Genomic DNA, 19,870 nt, shown 5'->3' with positions numbered 1-19,870 from the left:
GGATGTATTTTATTGGACTATATTGTTATAATCAGTGTTATGGAGTTTTAAGAATTCTTTATATATTCTGGGTAAAAGTTCTTTATCTGAAATAGTTTTGCAAATATTATCTCATAGTTTATGCCTTGACATTTTATTTTTATAACGATGTCTTTCAAGGAGCAGACATTTTAAATTATAATTAATTCTAGTTTATCAATTTTTTTCTTTTGAGGTTCATACTTTTTGTGTCCTAACAAATCTTTCCTACTCCATGATCATAAAGCTTTGTTCCTATGTTTTACTCTAGAAGCTTTTCTTAGAATCCCTAAACAACACATGTGATCATCTAGAAGTTTTATAGTTGTAACTTTCACATTTAGGTCTATGACCCTTTGTAAGTTAACTTTTGTACGTGGTGTGGGATACAGGTCATGGTTCAGATGTTTTTCATGTGGACATCCCGCTGCCCCAGCATCATATGTCAAAAATACTGTCTTGTCCTCATTAAAGTATCTTGCCATCTTTGTTGAAAAATCAATTGATCCTATATCTGTGGGTCTATTTCTGGATTCTCTATTTTCCATTGATTTATATATCTATTCTTATGCCAGTACCACATTGTCTTGATTTCTGTAGTTTAATGGTAAATTGTAAAATCAAGTAGTGCAAGTTCTCCCACTTTGTTCTTTTTCCAAAATTATTTTGACTATTCTAGGTGCTTTGCATTTCCATATACATTTTAAAATCAACCTATCAATTCCTAAAGAAGCCAGCTCGGATTTTGGTTAGGATTGCATTGAATCTCTGAATCAATTTGGAAAGAGCTGCCATCTTGAAATAGAAGCTTTCAATACATGACCATAGTATGTATTTAAATTTATTTGGACCTTCTTTAATTTCACTCAGCAATGTAGTTATAGTTTGCACTGTACAGCTCTTGCTCCTAAATCTGTCCCTTAAAATGTTTCAGGTTTACCTGATTTTCTTATAGTTTTTTTTTTTTTTTTTTAACAGAGTTTCATTCTTGTTGCCCAGGCTGGAGTGTAATGGTGCGATCTCGGCTCACTGCAAACTCTGCCTCCTGGGTTCAAGCGATTCTCCTGCCTCAGCCTCCCGAGTAGCTGGGATTACAGGCGCTTGCCACCACACCCAACTAATTTTTGTATTTTTAGTAGAGACAGGATTTCGCCATGTTGGCCAGGCTGGTCTTGAACTCCTAACTCAGGTGATCCACCTACCTCGGCCCCCCAAAGTGCTGGGATTACAGGCATGAGCCACTGCACCTGGCCATAAATAGTATTTTTAATAGCAATTTTTATTTACATTACAGTGTTGAATAGCAGCAGTGAGATAGGGCATCCTTGCTGTGTTTATAGTCTTATGGGAAATATATTCAGATTTTCATCATTAAATACGTTAAAAGTTGGGTTTTTGGTAGATGCCCTTTATCATGTGGATGAAATTCCCTTCTATTCCAAGTTTGCCAAGAGTTTTTATAATGGGAGGGTGCTGAATTTTGTCAAGTATTTTTTGGCACATATTTAATTGATCACATGGATTTTCTCTTTTTTTGGTTAATATTTTGAATTATATTTATTGATGTTCAAATATTAACCCAATGTTGTTTTCCTGAGATAAACCTGAATTACCCCCAAAATTTAGTGCCTTAAAATACCAAACTTTATTATCTTATACTATCTGTGGGTCAGGAATCCAGCCTTGGATCAGCTGGGTCCCTATGGCTCAAGGTCTCTCATAAAGTTGCAGTCAAGCTATCAGCTAGGGCTATGTTCTCATGAAGGTTTGACTGGGGCAGAATGATTCCAAGTTCACTCAAGTGGTCATTGACAGGATTCAGTTTGCCACAGGCTATTGAATTTCTGTTTTTGGATACATAGATATTTAGGATTGTTATTTTTTTGATGAACATTATTATTATAAAAAATAATCTTTTAAATCCCTGATCTTTTATATATATAAGTATATATAAAACAGGATTAAAAATATATAAATATATATAAATATATAAAATAATATAAATATTATTTGTTATTTATAAATTTATATATAATATATATCCAAATATATATTTAAAACATATATAAATATATATATTTTTTGAGATGGAGTCTTGCTCTTGTCGCCCAGGCTAGAGTGCAATGGCACGATCTCGGCTCCCTGCAACCTCCACCTCCTGAGTTCAAGTGATTCTCCTGCCTCAGCCTCCTGAGTAGCTGGGATTACAAGTGCCTGCCACCATGCCCAGCTAATTTTTTTGTATTTTTTAGTAGCCATGGGGTTTCAACATGTTGGCCATGCTGGTCTCGAACTCCTGACCTCAGGAGATCTGCCCACCTCAGCCTTCTAAAATACTAGGATTACAGGCGTGAGCCACCTCACCTGGCCCCTGATTATGTTTCTTATTCTGAAGTTTTTTACTGATACTGATACTCTAGCTTTTATTTTACAAAACAACTTTATTGAGATGTAGTTCACATATTATATACTCAATCAAAATCAAATATTATATAATCTATCAAAAAGTATGATTTATTTCTGTCATTTACTGTGTCACATATTTTGGTACTCTGTTATATATGTGTAAATGTCGTATTTTTCTGATGGACTGACCCTTTTATTATTTTAGAATATCTCTCTTTATCTCTAGCAACATTTTTTTAAAAATTTTTTTTGAGGCAGGGTCTTGCTCTGCCGCCCAGGCTGGATTGTAGTGGTGCTGTCACAGCTCACTGCAGCCTCAACCTCTCAGGCTTAAATGGTCCTCCTGCCTCAGCCTCCTGAGTAGCTGGGAATACAGGCATATGTCACTATGGTGGGATAACTTTTGTATTTTTTGAGAGAAGGGATTTCGTCATGTTGCCTAGGCCGATCTCAAACTCCTGAGCTCAAGCGATCCGCCTGCCTCAGCCTCCCAAAGTGCTGGAATTACAGATGAGAGCTACCACACTTGGCCCTGAATTTTCTGTATACAATGTCATGTCATGTGCAATAGTGATTGTCTTACTTCCTTTCTAATCTGAGTTCCTTTTGTTTATTTTTCTTGCCTAATTTCACTGGCTAGTATCTGTAGTACAATGTTTTGTTTCGTTTTAGACAGGGTCTCACTTTGTTGCTTAGGCTGGAGTACAGTGATGTGATCTCAGCTCACTGCAGCCTCAGCCTCCGAGACTCCAGTGATCCTCCCACCTCAGCCTCCTAAGTATCTGGGACTACAGGCACAGACCACCACATCTAGCTAAGTTATTTTTTTGTTTTTAGTAGAGACAAGGTCTCACTATGTTGCCCAGGTTGGTCTCAAACTCCTGGGCTCAAGTAATCCATGCACCTCAGCCTCCTAAAGTGCCAGGATTATAGGCGTGAGACACCGTGCCCAGACAATGTAGTACAAGTTCTTTTTTTTTTTTTTTAGACGAGGTCTCACTCTGTTATCCAGACTGGAGTGTGGTGGTAGAACCATGCTCACTGCTGCCTTGACCTCCCAGGCTCAAGCCATCTTCCCACCTCAGCCTCCCAAGTAGCTGGAACAACAGGTGTGTGCCATCACACCCAGCTAATTTTTGTATTTTTTGTAGAGATGGGGTCTCACTATGTTGCTCAGGCTGGTCTCAAACTCCTGGATGAAAGTGATCCTCCTGCCTCAGCCTCCCAAAGCTCTGGAATTACAAGCACGAACCACTGTGCCTGGCCCTTATCTTGTTCTTGATCTTAGAGGGAAATGTTCATTTTTTCATCATTAAGTATAATGTTAGTTGTAGGTTTTTCCTAACCATGCCTTATGAAAGTTGAGGATGTTCTCTTCTATTCCTAGTTTGTGTTTTTACCATGAAAGAGTGTTGGGTTTCGTTAAATGCTTTTTTTCTTTTCTTTTTTGACTGGTAAAGTACCCAATAGTTAGTGAGAAAGGGGAAAGAGTAGAACAAGCAGTTTGATCTGTGATTAACTGTGAACAATCAAATGAGATAACTCACTACCTTTAGACTTGTTTGTTTAATGCTTTTTTGGCATCTATTGAGATGACTATGGGTTTTTTTCTAATATGCATACTTTTTACCTTATTTGATTTTTATGGTTTCATGAAACTATTTTGTGAATGCATAAATGCATAATTACTTTCACAAATTCAGAGATGGCATATAGTTGTCTTTTGGTAGCTGCAGGTATTTGTTCTAGGACCCATCTATAGATATCAAAATCTGCAGATGCTCAAGTCTCATATAAAATGGTGTTAGTATTTGCATATAATTTATGCACATCCTCCAGTATACTTTAAACTATCTCTAGATTACTTATAATACCTAATGCAACATAAATGCTATATAAAGAGTTATACTGTATTGTTTTTTATTTGAATTATTTTATTGTTATTTTTATGGCTTTTCTCAAATATTTTCAATTTGCCATTAGCTGAATCTGCAGATGTGGAACCCGTGGATATAGAGGGCCAACTGTATTCTCTTTCATTTGTATTTTACCATATATTTCAATACAGTGCTATGCAGAGAATAAACACAAAAAATGTTCTGTGAATTACCAGCTAAATTTTTTGTGGCCTGGGTATAACCTGTAGTATCTATAAGCCCTAAATATCAAGACCAAGCATACGTTTTATTAAAGTTTTTTTTTTGTTTTTTTTGTTTGTTTGTTTGTTTTTTTTGTTTTAAGACGGAGTCTCACCCTGTCGCCCAGGCTGGAGTGCAGTGGCGCCATCTCAGCTCACTGCAAGCTCTGCCTCCTGGGCCCAAGCGATTCTCCTGCCTCAGCCTCCTGAGTAGCTGAGACTACAGGTGCCCACCACTACACCTGGCCAATTTTTGTATTTTTAGTAGACAGGGTTTCACCATGTTGGCCAGGATGGTCTCAGTCTCCTGATCATGATCCACCTGCCTCAGCCTCCCAAAATGCAAGGATTACAGGTGTGAGCCACTGCACCCCGCCTCATTAACTTTTAAAATGATTATTTCCTTAGGTCTATTATTTTGTAGTGACATTTTCTAGAATTTTGTAATAGTTTTGGGATAGTTTATATAACTATTTGAAAATTTACTTTTAGATTTAGTAACATATTCCTGGATTTCTTTGTCAGTTTCTGATATACTGTAGTTGTGGTTAGTATGCCTATTTGGGGGGAAATTTAGGAATGATGAACTGTAACATCTGTACAGATGAACTTATTTATTTATTATTTATTTATTTATTTATTTATTTTTTGAGACCGAGTTTCACTCTTGCTGCCCAGGCTGGAGTGCAATGGTACAATCTCGGCTCACCACAACCTCTGCCTCTTGGGTTCAAGCGACTCTCTTGTCTCAGCCTCCCAAGTAGCTGGGATTACAGGCATGTGCCACCATGCCCGGCTAATTTTGTCCTCCATGTTGGTCAGGCTGGTCTTGAACTCCTGACCTCAGGTGCTCCGCCCACCTCAGCCTCCTAAAGTGCTGGGATTACAGGCATGGGCCACCACACCTGGCTTATTATTTAATTTATTTTTTTAGAGACAGGGTCTCTGTTGTCCAGACTGGAGTGCAGTGATGTCAGCATAGCTCAATGCAGTCTCAAGTTCCTGGGATCAAATGATCATTCTACCTCAACCTCCTAAGTAGCAAGGATTAAAGGCATATTCCAACATGCCTGTCTAAAATTTTTTTTTTTTTTCATGCAGAGTCTCAGTCACTCAGTCTGGAGAGCAGTGGTGTGATCATGGCTTAACGCAGCTTCCGCCTTCTGGGCTCAAGTGATCCTCCCACCTTAGCCTGCTGAATAGCTGAGACTACAGGCATGCACCACAACACCTGGCTAATTTTTGTATTTTTTGTAGAGACAGGGTTTCACCATGTTGCCCAAGCTGAAAGGCTAATTCAAAAAAAATTATTTTTTTTTGTAGAGATGGGGGTTCACTTTGTTGCTCAGGCTGATCTCGAACTCCTGGCTTCAAGCAATCCTCCTGACTCAGTCTCCCAAAATGCTGGGGGTTTACAGGCATGAGCCATCATGCCTGGCTTATACAGATGAATTTATAGGATGCTTGTGATTTGTGTAAAAATAAAACAGGACAGGAGAGTGGTTAGGAGTATAGTTAAAAAAAGGTTGGTGATGAGTTGCTAATTGTTGAAACTGGATGATGGGTACATTTTGCTTATTTTTGTATGTTTAAAATGTTCCATGAAAAAATTTAATATAATTGTGAAATATAACATACATAGTATATATGTATAGACAGATAGGTAATTATAACCTAGGTGGTAATAACCACGTAGCTTAAGAATGAGAACTTTGTAACACCCAGAAGCCACCATGTGCCTCTCCCCAATTACAACTTTCTTCTGTCTTTGTTGGTAACTATTATCCTGACATTTCTTGCTTTCCTTTATGGTTTTACCACCTATGTATGTATACTTAAATAATATAGTTTAGTTTTGTCCATGGTAAGTTTGTATGAAAGGTATCGCACTGTATATATTCTTTTGTGTTTTTCTTCTTTCATCATGGTAAAATTTATCCATATTCATCTTTTTTCAATGCCATGAGTTCTGTCTATCCTTTATTTGATGTATTTTTTTTTTTTTTTTTTTTTTTTTTTTTGAGATAGGGTCTTGCTCTGTCTTCCAGGCTGGAGTGTGGTGGTGTGATCTCGGCTCACTGCAACCTCTACCTCTCAGGTTCAAGCGATTCTCAGCCTCTTGAGTAGCTGGGATTACAGGCGTGTGCCACTACATCCAGCTAATTTTGTATTTTAGTAGAGACGGGGTTTCACCATGTTGGCCAGGCTGGTCTTGAACTCCTGACCTCAGGTGATCCACCCGCCTCGGCCTCCCAGAGTGCCGGGATTACAGGCGTGAGTCACCGCGCCTGGCCTATTTGGTGTATTTCCAACCAAGAACAAGGCAGGTGCTTAAGACAGTCTTTGAATCAATTAATTATTATCTTCCCCCTTGAACACTGAAAAATTTAAACCCAATTCACCACATCCTAGATACTCTAGAAAAATAGGACAGCATTGAGAGAGAGAAACATAAAGGAAAGTTCTCCTGAAGGAGAGTAAAAGGAATAGGCCATTTCGGTAGAGAGTGGAGATCGAGTGAGAAGGAAGGCAGATAGAAACATTAAAGGTGGATTGTGAAATTAAGTCAAAGTTAGTCCAAAGTTGGTAAGTGTGTTTCACTTTTACCAAGTACAACATATCTTGTCAAATTTTCTTGATACTACTTTGTTTAATTTTTAAAAATTACCCCAGTGTTTGGGTACTAAGAAGTTGACATACATTCCAATATCTTGGATCTTGGTAATTGCAGAGCATCTGTTCCTGGATTATTATTACTATTTTGTTAAAGATAGGATCTTACACTGTCACCCAGCATGAAATGCAAGGTGCCATCATAGCTGCCTGCAACCTCAAACTCCTGGGCTCAAGCAATCCTCCCACCTTAGTCTCCTAAGAGTAGCTGGGATTATAGGCTCAAACCATCTTGCCTGGCTTGGAGTATTTTAACAAAATGATAGTATATATATATTTTTTTTTTTTCTTAAAGATTGAAATTAGAATCCTTGACCATCAGGGATGTAAACGTGAAAAAAATAGCAATCTTTAATGGAGCTATAGTAATGGCAAAAGCAAATATTTATCTACTATGCCAATTGGTTACCATGATATAGTATGTTTCCTAAACAGAGAAATGGGTTGACTCTGGCGGGGATAGTTTAAGAAATAATTCATTGAGGAAATTTTACCTTGTGATTATGTCAGATTTTGATACTGTGAATGGTATTGTATTCGGATATTTAAAAATGGTAGATTTGGCAAATTCCTCAGTGAAAGAATTAGGCGTGAAAAATATGTATGAAACAAGGAAAACATTTTTTAGTCACTTTAGCAAAAAATAAAGTTGTTTTATTAATATAATTAAGACTTTCATAACAATACAATATTATAAAATCACTGAAAGTTCCTAAACTTTTTTTTCATAATATGCAACACTTTTTTCAAGGCTTTATAAGGAAAAATTTTTCAGTCTTGGGCCTCAGAAATAATGCTTTTTGCCTCAGTGGATTCATTACCCTATGGTGCGTGGTTGGATTGTGAAGATTGAAGACAGGCACGACAAATAAAGCAAAGCCTTTGCCCCAGCATATTACTTAAATGCACATAGGCCTTCAAAGAATATAGAAAAGAAATGATACGGTAAGTTAGAATTAATTCCCAATCCTCGAATTATATGGCTAAAAGAAATACTTTGCCTAAGTAATTCCTGCTTTCTAAAAACAAAGCTTCAATATATGTAAATTACTTACAACTTTTTCTTCCATAGGCTGCCCCCTCCTATAGAGGTGCCTTTGTAGGTCCCATTGGCGCTGGGGCTTCTTTATTGTTTTGATACTGTTTGATACCTTTTTAAATGCCAGTCATTCATCATTCAGGTATTAAGCCCCAGTAACCGATAGTTCTCCCTTCCTTCCGTTTCCCCTTCCCCTTCCCCTCCTTCCCTTCCCCTTCCCCTTCTCTTCCCTTCCTTTCCTTTCCTTCTATTAGAGATAAGGTCTTGCCATGTTGCCTAGGCTGCTCTCAAACTCCTGGACTCAAGTGATCCTCCCTTCTCAGCCTCCCAGAGTGTTGGGATTACAGGTGTGGGCCACTGTGCCTGGCCACATTCCTCCTGTATTTCTGATATTCAATAATTAACTATAAAGTCCTACATGATCTGATTTCTGCTCACCACTTCAACTTCATTTGCCATTCCTAAAGTATGCCAAGCTTATTACCACCTTATGGCCTTGCTGTTTTTTCTTCCTGGAATCTCTTTTTCTGGTATTTGACAACTCATTTGTTTTTTCCCTCACCTTGAATATCACCTCCCTGGAAAGGCCTTCTCTGGCCCCTCTGTATAAAATAGTGGCTTCTTCTTGACACTCCATCATTCTTTTTCCTTTTATGGTGCTTTATTTTTCTTCATAGCTTTTTTTTTTTCTTTAGAGACAGGGTCTCACTATAATGCCCAGACCGAAGTGCAGTAGCACAATTATAGCTCACTGCAGCCTTGAACTCCTGGGCTCAAGGGATCCTCAGCATTTTTTTTTTTTTTTTTTTTGGAGACGGAGTCTTGCTCTGTCGCCCAGGCTGGAGTGCGGTGGCGGGATCTCGGCTCACTGCAACTTCCGCCTGCCAGGTTCACGCCATTCTCCTGCCTCAGCCTCCTGAGTAGCTGGGACTACAGACGCCCACCACCATGCCCGGCTAATTTTTTTTTGTATTTTTAGTAGAGATGGGGTTTCACCATGTTAGCCAGGATGGTCTCTATCTCCTGACTTCGTGATCTGCCTGCCTCGGCCTCCCAAAGTGCTCGGATTACAGGCGTGAGCCACCGCGCCCAGCCAGCATTTTTTTTTGCTACCTAACAGAGTACACATTTGTGTGCTTTTGTCTCTCTCCTCAGTTTCAATACCAGCTTTATGAGGGCAGGGTCTCATTTACTGCTATGTTTACAATGTTTAGAATTTTCCTTAGCATATTGTAGGTACTCAGCTATTTATTAAATGAGTGAATGAGCAAGTATAATTTCTCACATATTTCTCCAAATTCCTGCATGAGCTAAAAAATCATTTACCTCTTTTACACTTTGTTTTTACATGTTTTTTCCTGATATTTCTAGTAATAGCATGACAATACAGATTTCTAATTTAAAATTAAAAAAATTTTTTTAATAGAGACATGGTTTTGCCATGTTGCCCAGGCTGATTTCAACCTCCTGGACTCAAGAGCTCCTCCTACCTCAGCCTCCCAAAGTACTGGGGTTACAAGCGTGAGCCTCTTTGTCTGGGGTAGATATTTTTTTCTTAAAGAAAAAATTAATTTAATTTTTAAAATTTCAATAGTTTTGGGGGGTATAAGTGATTTGGTTACATGGGTAAATTCCTTTTTTTTTTTTTTTTTTTTTTTTTTTTTTGAGACCGAGTGTCACTGCAACCTCTGCCTCCCAGTTTCAAGCTATTCTCCTGCCTCAGCCCCCCAAATAGCTGGGACTACCGGTGTGTGCCACCGTGCCTGGCTAATTTTGTATTTTTAGTAGAGACAGGGTTTCACCATGTTGGTCAGGCTGGAACTTCTGACCTCAAGTGATCTACCCGCCTGGGCCTCCCAATGTGCTGGGATTACAGGCGTGAGCCACCGCGCCTCGCAGGTGAGTTCTTTAGTGGTGATTTCTGAGATTTTAGCGTACCCATCACCCAAGCAGTGTACATAGTACCAATATGTAGTCTTTTAACCCTCACCTCCCTCTCAGCCTTTCCCACACCGAGTCCCCAAAGTCCATTGTGTTACTGTTTTGCATCCTCATAGCTTAGCTCCCACTTATAAGTGAGAATATACAATATTTGGTTTTCCATTCCTGAGTTGCTTCACTTAGAATAATGGCCTCCAGCTGGGTGCGGTGGCTCATGCCTGTAATCCCACCACTTTGGGAGGCCAAGGCAGGTGGATCACGAGGTCAGGAGTTCAAGACCAGCCTGGCCAACATGGTGAAACCCCATCTCTACTCAAAATACAAAAATTAGCCGAGCGTGGTGCACGTGCCTGTAATCCCAGCTACTCGGGAGGCTGAGGCAGGAGAATGGCTTGAACCTGGGAGGTGGAGGTTGTGGTGTATTGCGCCACTGCACTCTAGCCTGGGCAACAGAGTGAGACTCTGTCTTAGAAAAAAGAAAAAAGAATAATGGCCTCCAGCTCCATCCAAATTGTGGCAAAGGACATTATTTCATTCCTTTTTATGGCTAAGTAGTATTTGATGGTGTCTATATACCATATTTTCTTTATCCACTCATTGGTCGAGGGACATTTAGGTTGGTTCCGTATCTTTGCAATTGTGAACTGTGCTGCTAATAAACATGCTTGTGCAGATATCTTTTTCATATAATGACTTCTTTTCCTTTGGGATTGCTTGATTGAATGGTAGTTCTATTTTTAGTTCTTTAAGGAATCTCAAAATTGTTTTCCATAGTGGTTGTACTAATTTACATTCTCACAAGCAGTTTAAGTGTTCCCTTTTCACCACATCCATGCCAACATCTATTGTTTTTTTAAAATTATGGCCATTCCTGCAGGAGTGAGGTAGTATCTCATTGTGGTTTTAATTTGCATTTCCGTGATTAGTTATGTTCAGCATTTTTTCGTTGGTTTGTTGGCTGTTTGTCTGTCTTCTTTTGAGAAATGCCTATTCATGTCCTTTGCTCACTTTTTGATGAGATTATTTGTTTTTTCCTTGCAGATTTGTTTGAGTTCATTGTGGATTCTGGATACTAGTCTTTTGTTGGAGGCAGAGTTTGCAAATATTTTCTCCCACTCTGTGGGTTGTCTGTTTACCCTGCTGATTATTTCCTTTGCTGTGCAGAAGCTTTTCAGTTTAATTAGGTCCCATTTATTTATTTTTATTTTTGTTGTGTTTGCTTTTGAGGTCATGAATTCTTTGCCTAGGCCATGTCCAGGAGCTTTTTTCTGATGTTATTTTCTAGAATTTTTATGGTTTCAGGTCTTGGATTTAAGTCTTTGATCCGTCTTGAGGTGATTTTTGTATAAGGTGAGAGATGGGGATCCTGTGGCTATTCAGGTTTCCCAGCACTATTTATTGAATAGGGTGTCCTTTCCCCAATTTATGTTTTTATATGCTTTATCAAAGATTAGGTTGGCCCAGATACTTTAAAGCTCAGGAAATAATTCTATGAAATGTAACTTTAGTTGAATAATGCTGTAGGATATCTAGGCTCATATGCTACATGGGATATTCTAAGAGAACTGTTAATTAAAGAAACTATGTATAAGGTTTACTTGCTGTACTGTCATGTTTCACAAGAGGCACTAATAATAATTAAAAAACTAATGATTATACTAATGATTATAGTTATCAGTAAATAGAGGGTACTATGTGCTAGACCCTTTACATTCATTATTGTTTTATAACAATCCAGAAAGATGAATGTTACCTGGGTATTTAAGAGAGTTGAAGAGGTCGCTAAAATTTTTTGTAATATGCCATAATTTTGCATGAAATTATTACCTTAATTTTGTAGGTTTTATTGATGTATAGTATATACTGAGTTATAGCAGATAAGCTTAATTTTTTTTTTTTTTTTTTTTTTGAGACAGTGTCTCACTCTGTCACCCAGACTGGAGTGCAGTGTGCAATCATGGCTCACTGCAGCTCAACCTCCCAGGCTCAAGTGGTCCTCCTGCCTCAGCTTCCCAAGTAGCTGGGACTATAGGCATGTGCCACCAGGCCCAGGTAATTTTTGTATTTTTTTTGTAGAGACAGGGTTTCACCATGTTGCACAGGCTGTTTTTGAACTCTTGAGCTCAAGTGATCTGCCTGCCTTGGCCTCTCAAAGTGCTATGTTTACAGGTGTGAGCCACTGTACCTGGCCAAGCTTAAATATTTTTAAGGTAATTTAGTGAATTGAGCAATTATTTTTAGGATATCATAGTTCTTATTTTTTATTTTTTTGAGACGGAGTCTTGCTCTGTTGCCCAGGAGTGCAGTGGCGCATCTCACCTCACTGCAAGCTCCACCTCCCAGGTTCACGCCATTCTCCTGCCTCAGCCTCCCAAGTAGCTGGGACTACAGGCACCCGCCACCACGCCTGGCTAATTTTTTTTGTATTTTTAGTAGAGATGGGGTTTCGCTGTGTTAGCCAGGATGGTCTCGATCTCCTGACCTCATGATCCACCCCCCTCGGCCTCCCAAAGTGCTGGGATTACAGGCGTGAACCACCACTCCCGGCCGTTCTTATTTTATAATAATCATCATAACACACATTTATTGACTATGATATAACATTAATTAACATCAGTCTATTAAGGTGGAGTTTTATGTCAGTATTTGCAGTGAATTTGAAGCAATTAAAGAACATGCATTAAAAGTCCCTGAAACAACAGAAGAGATGATGGATCTGATATCTTATGTAGAAAAAGCCCGGACTACAGGAATCGAAGAGTTGATTTTAAGGATCCAGGTAAGAAACTTTTAATTTACATATTTTGGTTTGTTTTCATTGTGAAATATGATATTCATAGTGAAGATGTGTAAAATATATAGTTACACAAGTAGTTGTAAATTGAGCGGTTATATTGCCACCACCTAGGTCAAGAAATAGGATATGGTCAGCACCCCAGGACTCTGCATATAACTTTCTGATCGCCATGCCTCTCCTTCTCCTCTGGCCTCCTCTAGAGATTAGCAGTTGATTTTTACAGTAATCATAGCTTTGAATTTCTTTAGTTTCACCAATTGTGTGTATGTCCTTAAACAATATAGATTAAAAAAATTTTTTTTATACTTTCTGCATTTAATAGTGTGCTTATACCTTTTCCAGCACAAGATTATATACCTATTTACCTATATTTGACTCTTATTCTTTGTTTAAAAAACTTTAAAAAATGTTAAACAACACATATACCAAAATTACATAAAACACAAACTGTACAATTTGGAATGTTCTAAACTGCCAGCAATTGCCACATAGGAAAATAAATAGAACCTTGCCAACCCACTAGAAACCCATCATAATCCCTCGTCTTCTGGATGTTAGCAGTATTCTGATTTTTTATTTTTTATTTTTTTGAGATGGAGTCTCACTCTGTCGCCCAGGCTGGAGTGCAGTGGCAAGATTTCGGCTCACTGCAACCTCTGCTTCCTGGGTTCAAGTGATTCTCCTGCCTCAGCCTCCCGAGTAGCAGCTGGGACTACAGACACCCGCCACCATGCCCGGAGAATTTTTGTATTTTTAGTAGAGATTGGGCTTCACCATATTGACCTGGCTGGTCTCGAACTCCTGACTTTATGATCCACCCACCTCGGCCTCCCAAAGTGCTGGAATTACAGGCATGAGCCACTGCGCCTGGCCAATTCTGATTTTTATGGTAATTACTTCCTTGTTCTTTTTTATAGTTGTACAACTTAAACATGTATTTCTAATCAATATAGTTAATTTCTTCTGATTTTGGTCTTTATATAAAGGGAATCATACTATTTATATTCTTTTGCCTCTCATCAATGTTATGTTAGTAATGTCATTGTTCCTTAACTTTAGCTGATTTTCATTGCTGTCTAGTATTCCATTCCATATTGTATCCATTCCACATTGTATACAATAATTTATTTTAAAAATTTTACTGTTCTGGATATTTGGTTATTTCTGCTTCTGGTATTACTGGCAATGCTTCTGAGAACATTTTTATACATGTATCCCAGTGCACACATTCATTCATTTCTTCCAGGTGTTATAGGATATGCTTTTCTTCACCTTTACGAATTAAGGCAAAATTCTTTTCTAAGTAGTTCCAGTTTTAGACTCCTATTAGCAGTGCACAAAATGTCTATTATTTTAACATTCTTACTTGCAATTGTGAGATGGTTTAAATTTTGCCAGTCTATTGGGTGAAAGTTATGGTATTTTCAATTTGCATTTTCCTAAAAAGAAATGAATTTGAACACTTTTCATATGCTTATTGGCCATTTGGAGTGCCTCTTTTGTGAAATGATTGATAGTACATATATTTTGCTTGTTTATTTTTTGGGTTATGTACTTTTCCTTATTGATTTGTAGCAGTTAAAAGTGGCAAAATAAACATAACACAAAATTTACCATTTTAACCATTTTAAGTATACAGTTCAATGTAGTAATTTTAAATATATTATTAGGTATCTTTTATCTACTCTGTAATTTAATTTTTTAATGATGTTTTGATGAACAAAAGTCCTTAATTTTAATGCAGTTAAATGAAGCAATCTTTTATTTTATAATAAATGGAGCAGTCTTTTATTTCCTTCCTTCCTTCCTCTTTCTCTCTCTCTCTTTCTCTCTTTTCTTTTCTTTCTTTCTTAACCTTTTTTCCTTTCTTTCTTTCTTTTCTGTTAGAGACAAGGTCTTGCCATGTTGCCTTAATTTTAATGCAGTTAAAAAGAGCGATCTTTTATTCTATACCTAGTGCTTTCTGTATTTTGTTTAAGAAATCCTCTGCCACCATGGTTCAAATATATTTTTCTTCCACCCTTTTCTAGAAGCTGTTTAGATTTGCTTTTCAGATTTAGGTTTCAATCCTGAAAATTTATTTCTGTAAATAATGTGAGGTCCAATTTAAATATTTTCCCATATAGATGAGCAATTACACATTTATTGAAGAGACCATCCCCACCGTGTCCATATATGTATAGATCTGTTTTGAGGCAGCTTGTTCTGTTCCATTGGCCTTCTTTTTCTTTCTTTCTTTATTTTTTTTGACAGAGTCTCACTCTGTCACCAGGCTGGAGTGCAATGGTGCAATCCCGGCTCACTGCATCCTTTGCCTCCCGGATTCAAGAGATTCTCCTGCCTCAGCCTCCCGAGTAGCTGGGACTACAGGCACATGCCACCACGCCCAGCTAGCACCACCACGCCCAGCTAATTTTTGTATTTTTAGTACAGACAGGGTTTCACTATGTTGGCCAGGATGGTCTCCATCTCTTGACCTCATGACCCGCCCGACTTGGCCTCCCAAAGTGCTGGGATTACAGGCATGAGCCACTATGCTATGCCAAAATGTATTTTTATATACTAATTTAATACCCATCATTCAATTTTTCTTTTAACATTTTCTATTTAAAACTTTGAATTTTAGGCCATGCGCAGTGGCTCATGCCTGTAATCCCAGTACTTTGGGAGGCGGAGGTAGGTGGAGCACCTGAGGTCAGAAGTTCGAGACCAGACTGACCAACATGGTGAAACCAACATGGGGAAACCCCATCTCTACTAAATACAAAAAGTTGGCCGGGCGTCGTGGCACATGCCTGTAATCCCAGCTACTTGGGAGGCTGAGGCAAGGGAATCACTTGAACCTGGGAGGCGGAGGTTGCAGTGAGCCGAGATTGCGCCATTGCACTCCAGCCTGGGCAAAAAGAGTGAAACTCCGTCTCTAAAAAAAAAATTTTAACTTTACTATTTTTATATATTTTAAATTTCTCTTCTTAATTTTAATAGTTTATCTGAAGATTATTTTGGAATGTCTACATGTACCATTCATTATATAACTTGCAAATAATGACAGTTTTGTTTTTCATGACCAAATGTTACACATTTGCAAAACTTTGTTTATTTTCTTTGCAACAGTGGACTGTCTGGGACTCTAGTACAATGTTGAATAGCAGTGGATGAGACAGGTTTCCCATCTTTATCCCAACCTTAAGGGGAAAGCTTTCAATATTTCACTATTAAGTATGACATTTGTCGTAGGTTTTATACAGGTACTTTTGCCAGATTAATGAATTCCCTTCTATTGCTGATGTGCTACTAGGTTTTTTGAAAAGAAAAATTAGTATGAGTGGACTTTGAATTTCACTACATGCCTCTTTTGCATGTACTGTGGTGATCATATGCTTTTTCTCTTTAATCTGTTGGTATAGTGAATTACATGGATCATTTTTTATTTTAAAGTTTTATTTCTATGTGCATTGTATATATAAAATATATAGAATGTACAAAATACATATTTAATGTTATTTTCAATACATAATTTTATATCTATATTATATATAATATATAAAATACATACGTATAATATAAAATCAAAAACCTTAAATTTGCCTTTGAATCTGTATTTTAGTTCTTAAAAGTTAGTGCTACAGTACAGCTTATAGAGCAATGAAAGATATAGAGGGTAAAAATATTCAATCTCTCTACTCAGATAAATCTATTGTTTTAAGAGTTTTTTTCTTTGTAACTCACCTCCTTTTTTTTTTTTGAGACGGAATCTCACTCTGTCGCCCAGGCTGGTGTGCAGTGGCACGATCTCGGCCCACTGCAACCTGTGCCTCCTGGGTTTAAGCAATTATTCTGCCTCAGCCTCCGAGTAGCTGGGACTACAGGCGTGCGTCATCACGCCTGGCTAATTTTTGTATTTTTAGTAGAGATGGGGGTTCACCATGTTGGCCAGGCTGGTCTGTAACTCCTGACCTCAGGTGATCCACCTCCCTCGGCTTCCCAAAGTGCTGGGATTACAGGTGTGAGCCACTGCACCCGGCCTACTCACCTCCAACTCTTTCTGAACTGTTACAAACCATAATATTCTGGACTATTGCGTACAGCAATGGGTGAAGTAGGCAAAAATGGTAGTGATGTCACTGAAGATACAAAACAAAAGATACTAAAATCTTTGTCATCAAAGATACAAAAATAAAAAAATTTATAAGAATAAAATAAATTAAAATCCTTTAAAATCAAAGTTAAAGGATTGCTGAAGATTTAATTACATTTTCAGTCATAAACAAGGGAGGACCAAAAGTTCCTTTATGTTAAATCAGCTGCAAGTGAAAACTTTTTAAAAGCCTTGTTTCTAGCATTAAAGTATACAATTATGTGGCATGAAGCAAGATAAATAATACTGCAGCTATTGAAATACCCGTCTGGTTTGGGTGATATATAAAATATCGGTTAATAATCTGAGTCAAATTTAAATCTGAAAAGTATTAGAGATTGTTGTTCTCTTTTCGTAATGACTTAGATTTTCTATATGACATATTATATCCAGAGTTTCTTTTGTAGGAATCTAAACGCCAAATGAGTTACTTTTAGATGTTTTCTATTTCCTCAAGAAGACTTAGCTTTAAATGCAACTGTCCTCATGTGGCCTAAGAAAATTAATCCCATCTTTGATGAAAATGATGAGGTAAATATATTTTTCATTTTTTTTTGTATTCTGACATTTCGAGCACATCATTCACATTTAATTTTCATATCTACTGGCCATCTAACTTTAAAAGTAATTTTGTGTGTCAATATGAGTTTGAGACTGGCCACACTTATGGCCCTCTAGGCTTAAGACAAGCTGTTAGGCTTAACTCACAAGGTCTGGTAAGTAGTGGGGCTGACATTTAGAAAGTCAGAACTATTATATAAATTAATAATAGAAGCACTTAACTGAGAAAATGCTTTCCATTTATTCAATTATTTAACTCATAAAAATCCCACGTGCTCCCATTTCTTCCATTTTATAGATGAGAAATATGAGACTCAGAGAAATTAAATAGTTCAATATCACAGTGATAAGATTTACAATTTTATATCAGACTGAATGTATTTCAGATATTGAAAAAGTCCTAATATAAACCAGTTTATCTTGAGTTGGGAGGTAAGATAGTATTGTAATAAAAAACGTGGCCTTCAATCAGATAAACCAAGATTCTAATCCAGGTTTTGATTTTTATGATTTTGTGAACATGAACATGACTTCCATAAGATTCAATTTCTTTTCTCTGAAATGAGAATAATAATACTAGTAATAATATAGGTAAAGTATTTAATAGTTCTTGATACATGGCTATCAAGTAGTATCAATAAATGGTAATTTTATTATTATTAAATAAACAAATTAAAATAAATTTTAATTAATGAATACAAGTTGTTAAAGTCACTTTGGAGATCGAGGAATGTTTTTGTGTGTGGTTTATTATTCTTTGCATTTTTATATCACTAATTATAGACATTGTTTTATTTTGCGCTCATTTTACTTCTCTGATGGTTTTATGATTATACACAGTATTTAGATTTCTGACTTGGTAATTCTTTGTTACAGATTAACTAACATGATTAAATTGTCTTTTAAAAAGCTAATTGAGAATGCTAAACATAAAAAAGAAAATGAACTAATGGCCAAGAGAGAGAAACTTATTTTGGAAATAGAAAAGGAATCACGCCGCATGGAAGAGTTTACAGAATTTGCAGAGCTGGAGCGCATGCAACAGGTCTGATAAATATATAAGACAATAGCTATGGCCAGCCCATAGAGTCATACAGGACATGTTAACATAAATTTAAAAATATAGACAAATGCAAGTTTACTTTTTTATGTTTACTCTATATATTTTCTATATATTACATAGATACATATATATTTATCTAATATATTTATATATGATAAAATACATAAATATTTATTTAAACACTTTATATGTAGTCTCAGCCTCCTGAGTAGCTTGGACTAACAGGCATGTGCCACCATGCCCGGCTAATTTTTTGTATTTTCTTGTAGGGATGGGGTTTTGCCATGTTGCCCAGGCTGGCAAACAAAGACCTGACTCTTAGGCCCAGAACTGGAGCTATGTTGTCTTTCTTGTGACTTAGTTCTCTATTTGTAGAGTAGACATCATCATACCTTTTGCTCTCAATCATAGTTATGCTGTGAAGTTAATATTTAAAATTGCTGTATAGGCCGGGCACAGTGGCTCACTCCTGTAATCCCTGCACTTTGGGAGGCAGAGGTGGGCAGATCACCTGAGGTCAGGAGTTCGAGACCAGCCTGGCCAATATGGCAAAACCCCATCTCTACTAAAAATACGAAAATTAGCCAGGCGTGGTGGTCGGCATCTGTAGTCCCAGTTACTTGGTAGGCTGAGGTGGGAGGATCACTTGAACCAGGGGGGCGGAGGTTGCAGTGAGCCCAGATCATGCCACTGCACTCCAGCCTAAAAATAAAGTTGTTGTATAAATGCAAGGACATATTGTACACAGTATCATATGATTTTATTTTTGTAACATTACTTGAATATTTCTTAAGACAAAAAATTATTTGCTTTCAGTATGTGACAGATGTAAGACAACTACAAAAACGTATTCAGGAATCTGAAGAAGCAGTGCAGTTTATTAATAAAGAAGAGGAACTTTTCAAGTGGGAATTGACAAAATATCCTGAACTGGATAAATTAAAAGTTAACATTGAGCCCTATCAGAAGTTTTTTAATTTTGTTTTGAAGTGGCAACGATCAGAAAAACGGTAATTGCTGGTGGTAATGTAATAAAAATCAAGCAAATGACAGAAAAGAGTTTGTAAAATATAAATTGATTTTTTTTTTTTTTTTTT

The 19,870-nt window shown here is 37.3% G+C and overlaps 1 protein-coding gene across 1 annotated transcript in view; it reads left to right on the top strand.

Annotated features, from left to right (window-relative positions):
* DNAH12 (dynein axonemal heavy chain 12) overlaps positions 1-19,870 on the top strand; it is a 245,562-nt gene that overhangs the window by 46,140 nt on the left and 179,552 nt on the right. Inside the window, 5 exon segments of the mRNA XM_017894137.1 lie at positions 12,832-12,993; positions 17,557-17,579; positions 17,581-17,680; positions 18,621-18,755; positions 19,590-19,783. Of these exon segments, the coding sequence (XP_017749626.1) occupies positions 12,832-12,993; positions 17,557-17,579; positions 17,581-17,680; positions 18,621-18,755; positions 19,590-19,783 (614 nt within the window).

The sequence above is a fragment of the Rhinopithecus bieti genome, unplaced genomic scaffold (genome assembly GCF_001698545.2).
Source record: "Rhinopithecus bieti isolate Rb0 unplaced genomic scaffold, ASM169854v2 scaffold_21649, whole genome shotgun sequence".
In the NCBI taxonomy this organism is placed as follows: domain Eukaryota; kingdom Metazoa; phylum Chordata; class Mammalia; order Primates; family Cercopithecidae; genus Rhinopithecus; species Rhinopithecus bieti.
This window is presented reverse-complemented; position numbering and strand designations above follow the sequence as displayed.